This window comes from Rhipicephalus sanguineus, chromosome 4 (assembly GCF_013339695.2).
Source record: "Rhipicephalus sanguineus isolate Rsan-2018 chromosome 4, BIME_Rsan_1.4, whole genome shotgun sequence".
NCBI lineage: Eukaryota > Metazoa > Arthropoda > Arachnida > Ixodida > Ixodidae > Rhipicephalus > Rhipicephalus sanguineus.
In genome coordinates, this window is record NC_051179.1 from 206,422,122 (window position 1) to 206,433,904 (window position 11,783).

General features: G+C 48.4%; 1 protein-coding gene across 1 annotated transcript; it reads left to right on the forward strand.

Annotated features, from left to right (window-relative positions):
* Positions 1–4,575: 4,575 nt before the first annotated feature.
* On the forward strand, positions 4,576–10,633 carry LOC119389174 (uncharacterized). The gene is made up of 2 exons (XM_037656387.2): positions 4,576–4,764; positions 10,368–10,633. The coding sequence occupies exons 1-2, from the start codon at positions 4,588–4,590 to the stop codon at positions 10,572–10,574; spliced, it is 384 nt and encodes a 127-aa protein (XP_037512315.1). The 5' UTR covers positions 4,576–4,587; the 3' UTR covers positions 10,575–10,633.
* Positions 10,634–11,783: the final 1,150 nt, after the last annotated feature.

The window sequence follows — 11,783 nt, forward strand, 5'->3', positions numbered from 1 at the left end:
GCACGCAGAGGCCTCAGAAAAGGGAAAGGGAGTGTCGGAAAAGGTTTTCTTTTTGCGGCTAGCTAAGTGACGTCATGTTACGCCCAGCAGTGCAATCGATCGAGAAGGAAATGAACCTAGCTTTCTCCTTGGAGTCGTCTATGGCGAATGCATCAGGGACAGTGTGAGTCTAGCATTGAGTCACTATTGTACGATGCGGCGTTTGTCTGCCACGTCTGCTGATAACCACACACATGTATTTAGAGTGTTATTTCTTAAAGTAAAATTTCATTGATACTATCCTGTTTATTTGCTTCTGTCGAAATATGATTTTCTTCATGAGATTTCCAATGAATCGAAACATTTCTAGCTCTTCATAAGATCCGCATAATTATTCAGGTGCTTGAATGTAAATGCTAGTTGCTTCTCGAGTGTACTTCAGGCTGTGAAATAGACTTTTTTCGAGCACGCGAGCGGCACAAACCGGCGCGGAAGCGCAAGCGCAGCAGCCGCGACGGGCGCGCGGGCCTCACGCTTGTGCTTTCCGCTTACGCCATGCCAGCACTTATGAAATCAAGTGAATTTGTCTAGGTGCGACATACTTCTGCGTAATTGAAAAGCGTCATTAATATTTTGCTCACGCCATTATGCCATACGGTATAAATTAACTATGAAGGTACAACTCAGTTTCCCAGGAGTGGTATATGCAATGCGCGGATGAATTTGGAATCAAACTCGGGACCGCCGGCGAGCGGAAGGTGAAGTTCTTATATTTAAAGAGTACGGGAGAAAATATAGTCGTAATTTTAGTAAAATAAGGTGTACATTCATTAGACAAAGAGCCCGTCGCTTGCACTATAGCTAAGAACGAGAAGCTTCGTTGACACTAACTGCACGTGTCCCGCTTTATAAACGCCGGTTGTGTTTTCGCGTGTTGGCTCACAGGTGACCGTGCCGTAGATATGTATAGGTCTCTCGAGCAACATTAGATGGAACACTGAAATTACCTTTGAAAGGCCATAGCGGCTAAAGGCCTTTGGCAAGCGCCAAATGTCAGACACCAATGAGCGGGAAGGCAGTTCAATACGTCACATTTATATCACTACATAACAAGTAATCGTCAATTGGATAAACATGCATTCGGTCTTCCAGCTAATATTGCTCACGATAAAAGTACGTCTTGCCAATATCAGCACACGATAACGCGCATGCCGCTTAACTGCTACATCGGCTATAAAGCTGCTTGGTCATACCTTTCACACTTCATGTGTAGAGATACATGCAGATGCGTTCGGATATGTGTAGTATTTACGATGTAAGAATAGTGAACATGCGTCGACGTGTTCTTTTCGTTTGGTGCTCCCGCCTCGCCAAAGAGCAGCGGGCGACCGAACAGTCGGCTCGCTCGACGCACACACTTTTCTCGTAGTGCACCGCGCATCCGCGGGGCGTTTTGGGATTGCTTGAAAATGGTCGATGAGCTGCTCCAAGTGCTCCCAGATGCAAAATTACCGGCTCCAAATTGCCCCAAGATGGAAATGTTTGCTGCTCCAAAGTGCTCCAAAATGAAAAGCTTGCTGCTCCAAAAGTTGCTCCAGATTAGATGTCCTCGATAGCATCACTGTAAATCTCTTCTGCAAAAGGTTGGAAAGCGTAGGTAGACTGCATTTGCTATTCTCTGCTTCCCTTATCTTGAAGTTGTCAATCCAGCCAAGCCATACAATCTGCTGACCTTCTGTTGCCTAAAATTAAAAACATGGACAGCTCGGCAAACAATTTTGGTGCTGCGTATCATCATTGTACTAAGAAACTTATTTTATAGGCCGCATAACTTATTTCGTAAAAAAATTCATCGTTTCCTTCATTCTGCCCCGAGCTGCAGAACAGTGCCCGCTTTGAATGGCAGCGGCAAAAAACTAGCTTTGCGTGGATAAAAAAGAAAAAAAAAAAACGAGACGCATTTGTGCGTGCTAGTCGCCTAACCAGAGGAGTTACAGGTGAAGAGTTTTGGTACAATTACGACAAGACGACTTGAAAACATGAACAAAAGCAGCTTGTTTTTTTCAGCAATACATCTCCAACGATAAATGCCCCACCAATTTAGATTAATTATATTTCTACACGTTATTCTAGTGATTTACGATCGCAATTACAAGCAGGTTTTGTTGGAAACTAGCAAGAGCAGTTTCGCGTGTCGTGTCAGGTGACATGCATAATCTCCATTACAAGGGTGGACTTTTTAACAATAATCAGTGGCTGCATTAGGAACAATATCACGCGTTGTTGCCAGATGCGGGTTTGTCTTCGGTGGAGCTCAAAGATGTAATTGTAGAAACACAGCGACTTTGTCAGTAACGGTATGCGTCATATGTGCGCAGGTTACAATGGTGTGGCATAATGCATGTGTTCATTTTCGATCCTAACGAACATTTCAGTCTCCACCACCGAGGAATTCATTCTAAAAGAAAGCGAGTCTTCCATGTCTGTTGGCTGCTGTTGAGCTCTGCGCGTGCATCTTCTTTAATGTGAAGGTTTTGTGAACGTTTCGTGCGTAAATGTTCAACGTTCACTTCGAGAAATATTTTCTTGTTTTCTCCGTTCCAGGCCTGAAGAGATTTTCTTTTGACATGGAGTTTATGTGGGGCAGGCCACCAAACAAGTACTTCAGGCTTTGCTGGCTTGTCGTCTGCCCAGCTGTAATGATGGTAAGCTAAACCACAACGTATTTTAGGTCGTACGCGGAAAAAGAATGTCCGAATTAACCGAATTCCGAATGATGGAAAGTGTCCAGAAAACAATGAAAAATAAACAATGTACAATAAGCCAATTACATCCACGCATTTTCATTTTCTGTATGAATACGTAAATCCAGTGCTTAATTTGCATAGAGCAGCGTAAAAGCCGCAGTTTTCGTCATTCGCGTCTTCGTTAATTTACAGTGTGACCGCAGCTGAAGACCATTGTGTCTTCAGCCGAAACGTGCTCTGAACCCATGCCTTGATATGTGCGAACACCACCACGCTCACGTGACGATAACCTTTTTTTTGCCTTGAATATGGCCGTCCACTAACTGATCGTTCGGTCATCGTCGTAATGTAGCAAGCGAGTTTCATGGCAGCATGCGGACCGCGGCTGAAGCTGTTCCCCTTCAGCTGCTTCCACCATGTTTGATATCTTTAACATTGCGCGCGCAATGCCGGAAGTCAAAACGAAGGTACTTAGTGCAGTATCCGCTGTGGACGAAACCGTGGTCGCTAAAACACGACCATAGCTTCGACGGAGTTCTGAAGGCATGCGCGCAGCGTACGTCCAGGCTCGAAACGAAACTGCTGAGCACCGCATCTGCTGCTGAATATAACCAGGCTCGCTAATGCAATAATGATTATTATAGCATCCATACATTGCAACGTAGAATTAAGAGATACGTAAACAGCGCCAATCCTATTAACGTGTCTCTTCTGTGTTTGTTGCTTTGCGATTAAGATGCACAAGTTGAACTACCACCAACTAGCCCAAGTTTCTGCGTTGAATACCCATGATCACACGATGGATTCGGCCCATGAAACTTCAGGACATACATTGCTTCTTGACTGCGAAGGATGACTAGTACTGGCTCTGGCGTAGTTCAAGCTTGGAAATAATAATGCGCTGCATCAAAGTGCCCATTTACTCTGCCTCAGGGGTGGATAAATCTATCGCAGGTGCCTAATTTAATCTCACTATATATGCCGTTTTGAAGTCTGCGATAATCATGCGCAAGGTCTGAGACGTATTGCACTCATGTTTTCTCACATGTGCATAAGTAGAGGCGCAGCTCGTCTCTTTGCACCGACTACAGCTTCAGCGATTCACCGGCAGCTTGACATCGTTAGCGTGTAATTTGCAAGTATATAAACGTCGAATACGCGCATATATCTGCATATATAAATATGTGGCTGGGCGATCGATGCTTGTAATAACATCTTGAAGAGTCGTGCTTACGTTACCTTTTGAACTTGCTGTAGGATGTGCTCATTTCGTTGCTGCTAGACCTTATGCGGAATCTTCCCGTTCGCGCTATACTCGCAGCTTTCACATTCCTATAGTCGGATACAACTTGGAAGTCAGCGGCATTTCCTCCTGAAAGGCGGATGAACACAAGCCTGCACCAATGGGCGCGTACTCGGGACTGACGTCATGAGCGGGACGGTCGGTGGCTCCGCCTTCGGAGAACATCGGCGCCTGCATGAGCGGGGCTATTTTTTTAGTGGCGGAGGCGATCGGCTGCCGCGCTTCGGTCGTCTGGGCGGGCCCTCCGACTATAGAGACATTACTATATTGTACTGTGCTGGCCGCTTCGAAATTTGTGAGCTTCCCTCGTGTGGCATAGATCAGATTGTTTTTACTATCGCACCCACTTTTTAGAGCAAGCATACATAATGTTGACCCCAGTTGACTTCTGTCGGCGAGGCCAGCGTAGGGGCTGCGGAATGGTTACGTCATAGCTGATGGCTAGCGAACACTGGCGGCCATCATGTGATAAGAACAGGCTGGATGCTAGCGTAGTCGTCCACGTAATCAGCAGCCCCCCCCCCCCCCCCCAGCAAAGCTGGATGCGCCCTGCAAGCGATGTTAATTGTCTATATGCAGGCGACGTACATTGACCGCATGCTGACGTACACCCCGCCCGTATACGACGGCTCGCAGTACCCGGGCGAGTACGAGGCGCTGGCCTGGATCATCGGCTGCACTGGGCTGCTGCAGGTGCCCATCGGTGCATTCGCATGCGTCCTCGAAAATGTCAGGGTGAGTGTCCACTTGTTCTTGAAGTCGTAAGTCAACCGGGCGCGAGCTTTCTGCACCGTTAGACCAGCATTCTGAGATCATCACGAACGCCATTTTGTTCCGCTACTCGTGGGTCGCCCTGGTTTTTGAGTAATGTGGCAAACCGCGATGATGCTCACGCATTTTTTTAAACTTGTGTAAAACAATCTAGCACGACACTACGCCTACGACTGCTGCGGCTTATTCCTGTACGGTGCCACAAAAATATTTTGGAAGAGAAATTAATGAATTCACGGATTATTTTGTCTCTTTAAATCATATCTACCTTCATTACGTGCGCGTGAACTAATGTAGGCGGCTCCATAACTATGCGCATATTTACCTGTGCAACAGGACTTACTTGGATTTCCTGGTTTTTGGATGTGAATCCCCTCCCCCCCCAAAAAAAATAAAAAAATACTTAATTCTTTGCTTCCCATTGATATTGTTCGCGCATCCGCACTCAAAGAAGGTTCATTAGTGAGATGGCGTTTGTGAGATTTCCTTTTCTTTCCACCGTGGTGGTCTAGTGGTTATGGTGCTCTAATGCTGACGGGAAGGTCGCGGGATCTAATCCCGGCCACGGCGGCCGCATCTTGCTGGAGGCGGAATGCTAGAATCCCGTGTACGTACGTTTGGGTGCACGGTAAAGAGCTGCATGTGCTCGAAATGTAAAAATTTAATTGTGAAGGTTTGACGTCCCAAAAGCGCAATATGATTATGAGCGATGCCGTAGTGGAGGGCTTCGGAAAATTTGACCATCTGGCGTTCTTTAATGTGCACTGACATCGCACAGTACACGGCCCTGCGGCATTTCGCCTTTATCGAAATGCGACCGCCGCGGGCCGGATCGAACCCGCGACCTTCAGGTCAGTAGCCGAGCACCGTAATCGCTGCACCACCGCGGCGGACACTCGAAAATTTCCGGATCCCTCCACTACGGCGTCCCTCATAGTCATATCGTGGTTTTGGGACGTAAAATTATTGTTATTATAATGAGATGTCTTTTTATTTTGGGGGTTCTCGCTCTCAGCTAGAAAAAGTAAACGCATACCGTGCGCCGCTTTGGAAACGCCACATCTTAACATATAACAAACTAAATGAAGTTAGACGATTGTAGCAATAATCATGACATATTTGAAAATGAAAAAAAAAAAATACTGCTTATTTAAGTTATTTTTCAGCCAGTTTATCAAGACATTTGTTCTTCTTCACTAGAATAATTCAGCATTCTCCAAAACGTTGTCCATAATATAGCTGCCACTACTCCGACGTCGGTTCGACTTTTCGGATAATTCAGAATGTGAAAGCGTATCCGCGAAAAGACGCGACAATGGCTGGGGAGCTTACAACGGCGGAGTACGCTGTGCTGAATGAGATGTGCATGTGCTCAGGGTTATAAGAGAGATAGAGACCGTCCAAACGCTTTTGAAGACGCATAACTACATTAACTTTGGCAATTAACCACTACCGATATCAGAGCGACATATGAATGCGTACCCTGCAAAAACGGGTGGCTTGGCTTTGTGTCCTTCTGAAGAAGCGAATTCTGTGCGCGCACATATAAAAGACAAGACAAAACGCGAGACAGACGGCGATAGAAAACACACGGTAAATGGGATGATAGTGTTTAATGGCGCATAATGGTGGCTTGGTTAGACAGCGCGAACACTGTCTGGTATATTGGTAATATGACATGTTGATATGACAGTTTGCAGCGATTAGCAATCGCTGTAAACTGCTTAAAACGTGTAATGAATAAAAATACAACATTTACTGGGAAAGTGCGCCAGGAACGTGGAAGTGATGCGAAGTGGTCAATATACCATCAATAGAAAAATCGTAACTGCTGTATAACATTGCATAGGCTAACTCAATGCATAAAAGAAGAAAGGTACGGACATTTCAACCACTGCTTCAAGCCATGTGCTTTAATATTAACAATATGCATATAACAATATAGGCACATAACAACACGCATATAGCGTGAGCAAGGTGCATAGGGAACCCAAGCTCAAGTTTACAGCGCGAAGACAGCGCCGCGCTGCGGCTCTGGAGGGAAGCTCTGGCGAAACTGGGGGCAGGCACAGCCGACTCAGCCCGTTTGGCGGCAGCGGGCCAACGCGCGCGCGCGCGTTGCTCAGTGGGTGCGGGGAACTGGGGCGCCAGTTCCCCGCACCCAAACTGTGCCGACAGCTTGGCACTGTAAGGATTGGGGGTTCGGCGGGTCTCGTTACGGTAGCTGGCTCCCGCCGTCCGTCCCCATAGCCGATGATTTCCAGTGAGGAGGCGCGTTCTTTCAAGAAGGAACGTGTTTATTTACATGATGAAGTCAGGAGGTGAAAAGAAGAGCAGAGCAGAGAGATAACGTCAAAAGTCTTCGGCTTTTATAGCCCCGAGACCGTCACTGCAGAAGCACAGGCAAACCGGTGTCAGCGTCTCCCGCCAATCCGGTGACCTGTCGTCCTGGCGTCCGGCCTCCCGAAAGGAGGCAAAGAGTCACACAATACACTCGCCACGCCCCGAAGACTCGTAGGTGAGAAGGTCGGCGAGGAGTTTCAGTCCAAAGGGGAAAGGGCCGATGACCTCCGCTTCCACTGCCAGTAATACTTGGAAGAAGCGTTGAATGATGGCTGCCACGGGTGAAGGCCCCACCTGGGTTGATGGGAGCGTCTTCAACGGCGCAGTCCCACGCTGACCAAAACGCACGATAAAGCAGGTGTGTCGAATTCCGGAAAACACGCAGACCGCTCCCTCTGGCGCAGGTTAATTTTCCCTGCTGCGGTAGGGTAGAAGGCAGAAGTGGCTGGGTGGGAAACTCTCCCGCGGTGCTATCTCACGCAGAGAACAACAAGCCAAAAAGGGGTCTCCGAATTCCGACGTCCTTTTTCTGGGAAATCCGTCGACAGCGACCTGCTCGCTCGCTCGGCATAGGCTCCTCCAGGAAGAACTGGCGTTCCTGCCTCCGTCTAAGCGCCGATACGGGGGGAGAAGACAGCATTCCGGTAGACAGCTGTACGCTCAATGGCGTCGGCCTCGATGAATTTTTAGGCCAAACGTAACAGCACGCTGAACCGATGGCTTGCTGTGAGAAGCTGCATTTGCTGTGTCGTGGGCTCCCACAACAGTGCAGACAACACCAAGACACGCGATCCACTTGTGAAACTGTATCGATTCCCGGGCAGCTCGGTGCTGTGCCGTGAGCACAGACACCACACAATGGACAAGCCTAGACCCTAAGGTGCTTCGCCCCTAAAAGCGCAAACATTACATGCTTGACAAAGACAACGCACGAGCGTTTGTCCTTCGAATTTTTTTACAGCGAAGTCGTATAGGGAACCCAAGCTCAAGTTTAAGGCGCAACGACAGCACCGCGCTGCGGCTCTGGAGAGAAACTCTGGCAAAACTGGGGGCAGGCGCAGCCGACTTAGCCTTTTTGTCGGCAGCGCGAACACGCGCACGCGCGCGTTTCTCAGTCGGTGCGGGGAACTGGGGTCCGTGCCGACAGCTTGGCACGCTGAACCGAGAGGCTTGCTGCGCGAAGCTGCACTTCCGCGTTGGTGAAGCGGAAACGAGGTCCGAAGGATTGCAGTGTCGTGGCCTGCCACAACAGTGCAGACAAGACCAAGGCCCGCGATTCACGTGTGAAACTCTATCGGTTCCCGGGCATGTCGCACGAGAAATAAAGGCGACAAGCATGGATCACCACATAAAGAAAAATCAAGTATGTGCTAGCTGACAGCGCTGTCTCGCCTTCTGTTTCGGCTGTCTCAGTTCATCGCTTTCGTTCGTTTCGACTACCTGAATCAGTACGTAGCGCGGCGCATGCACGCAACGACTACAGCAATGATTACTCGCTGTCTTCTCGCATTGTGAAAGTCCAGTTACGGTTGTCAGTGAAACAACTTTGTGTTTCAATTCCCCGTGTTCGTGAGACCTACCCGTCGTTGTTGAACGTTCACACTCGCGTTATATCGTTAGCGTTGCGCGGTTGGTTGAGTTGAACTCATTGTCAAACGTTCGGCGCCTGCAATTTACGCGTCGGGAAGGCTGCTTTATCACGCCGGAAAGGACGTCTGTGCATTTTCAGGAAACTTTGACATCGTTTTGCTGGTTCGCTTTGTTTTTGTCACGTTATTAGGGTGACATATATTTAAGCCGCTGGAAGAACGCCGCACCATTGCTCTTTTATGTCTGTTTCACAGGTACATTTATAGTGATAAATTTCATTGTTTGCCACTTCATTCTCCTGTGCGCACATCCCGACGCATCCACAACGCACGTAGTTTCATGCGCATTCATGGTCACACGCAGGCATTTAACTTATAATCACTACCTCGAGCCATTGCACATTGGAACGATCTTCCTGATCACATTGTATCCATCCCTAATCGTGAAACATTCCGTGATAACCTGATTTCATTGTACTCTAGCATTGTATAACGTTGTTCCGTCTTGCTGTTTGTTATCTTTTTTCTTTTTCTTTTTTGCTTTTTGTCTGTATTCCTCTTTATTGTTTTGTAAATACTGATGCCCCCCTTACTCAATGCCCTTCAATGGGCCTGTAAGGCATTTTGAATAAATAAATAACTGGCACTGAATACGTGCTTTGCAATTGCCACCTTGCAGCAGCCACCTTCTGACTTAGTGCGATTTTCTAGCCGAGTTCGCGCAGCAGGTTTTATACGCCTGTAAAGTAGATATCCTCATCAAAAGAGACTGCAAGCATGACGCGAGAGCCGAAAAAAACGAGGCGAGCAGTTCAACTTGCTTCACAGTGGTTAAAGCTCAGCTAGCTGCCTCGCGTCTTAATCGGCGGGTGATGCTCCAGCGGCACGGATGACTTGACTCTAACTTTCTCAGGCAAAAGTGCCATGGCCGTATAATTTCTTTTCTTCGCACGCCGCAAACGTTTGTTCACGAAAGTACACGGCCGTTACTGCAAGCACTCCATACTAAAACAGCAATCATATGATTCATAATTCACAAAGCAGAACATCAATAGCGTGCACGGCTTCATTTCGGAGTGCATATGGACCATTACGTATCTTTAACATGACGGAATGAGACATACCTCGAAATGAAGCCGTGCTCGCTATCGATGTTCCGTTTTGTGGATTACGTATTTTGACAGAATGAGACATACCTCGAGGTATACATCCTACAAGGTGTAATCGCGAATTGGGAAATGCATTTCGCTTTGAGTCGGGCTTCGTTGTCGTCGATCGTCTGCTCTTCGCCGAAAACGTGATTGACGAGACTCTCTCCTTTTATCAAGTTCCCTTTTCGGAAGTGCCTGTCCAACTTGAAGATCTTTTTGAAGCCGCACTGCAGGCGGTACATTGTGAGGCCCGCAAGTGCACCGCGAGAACTCTGCACGTGCGCGGAAGCGAGCGGCAGCGCATTTAAGAGAAGGAAGAACGCGCGTTGTTTGCACCCAGTTTCTATTTTTCTGCCAGAAATGGCGCTGCCTGCTAATAGTAGCAGCGCCACTAAGCGATGCTTGGAGAGCCCTTGGGTTACGAGGGTTGCATGCGACTCAGCACGCAACCCTCGTAAGCATGCAGTGTACTATTTGTGCGCAGTACCCGGCGCGAGCCTTCCAGCCGGAGTACCACTGGGAACCGAACACGCCGAACCGAGTGAACGCCTACTTCGAGGAGCTCGAGGAACAGGGCGACTCGAGCGCCGATGTACAGGGCGTTCTGTATGAGGCAACGGAGGCGCTCGAGGTGTCCATCGATCTCGACGAGCCCCTGGTGTTCAAGCCTGAAATGGATGCTTCGACGTAGGCCTAAGTGTTGCGACGAGGGCAGCGAAACCCGTGACCGGCATTACAGTGCTGTTCACGATTATTTATAATGCTCACGCTCATATGATCGCTTGGTGAACGAGCACAACCTGAATAAAACGATTCGTTTCCATTGTGCTAACTTGAGTGCATACATTGGTTGCGTTAATTACGAGCGATTTCACTGCGTTTACTTCCTAAGTGATAGCGGAATGGTGCTCCTGCCGAAAGCATTTTAACACGAAAATTTTCTTTCCCAAGGTCCACCAAGACTTCACTGACGTATTTCCGTCACGGATATGACGGTGTAAAATGTACACTAATGGATGACAGAGAATACGCTATAAGAAAAAGTTCCGTCGGCCGGGAATCGAACCCGCGACCCTTCGCTCCACAAAGCGCGGCGCTAAACGACTCGGCCACAGAGCGTACGTTCGCCACCATACTAACTGCGAGCTATTTATGCTCGCAGTGCCATAGTGCCACCGAGCTCAGAGCTCGGTGGCACTTCAGCGTGTTTTCTTTATCACTAGCGAGATGGCGCGAAGGCCGCACTTTAAAGTCGTTGCCACGCACGTCGCCGTGCGCGCGCCTCCTACCTAGATGCACCATCTGTACTTTGCCCTACAGGGTGTGGTCAAGGGTCGGTTTCTTCGTATACCTCCCATAGGACGCGAAATTCAAACGCTCCGCCGACGCAAGCGCCGACAGCGCCGAGAGCGCTATTGAGTTACGCCCCTTGCAGAAGGCCGCCAAGCTGAAAGGGCGATGACGTAGCGATTACGTTGCTTACGTCGTCAGGGCAACAGTAACAACAGCCGCTCGCCTCCACCCCCTCTTCCTCCCTCTCCGCGCGCCGTTTTCTTTCTATTTTTTTTGTGCGCTTGCTTTTCCTCCTCTCCCATGCCGCGCACCGCTTTTTATTTTGTACGCTTGCTTTTTCTCCTCTCCTATGCCCCGCGCCGGGATTTTTTTTTTTTGTTCGCGTGCGCTCGCGCGCATGCTGTGCTTGGCCGCGCATTCGCGTTTGACCGCAGCCAGCATGTGCTAGAGCATAAAGGATGAATCCACCTACAACATTTCTGTTACCTCTTTTATTGTTCTGTTTCCGAAACTCAAGATTTGCATGTAATGGGACACGATACAAGTTCAGGAGAAGAACAGAAGGGAAGAATTCACAGTGTGTGCATGACTAAACACAAAAGTTCAT

Coding starts and splice junctions, on each gene's coding strand:
- LOC119389174 (XM_037656387.2), top strand. CDS start 4,588: ATGTTAATTGTCTATATGCAGGCGACGTACATTGACCGCATGCTGACG. Junction 4,765..10,367: donor GCGTCCTCGAAAATGTCAGG/GTGAGTGTCCAC, acceptor ATTTGTGCGCAG/TACCCGGCGCGAGCCTTCCA.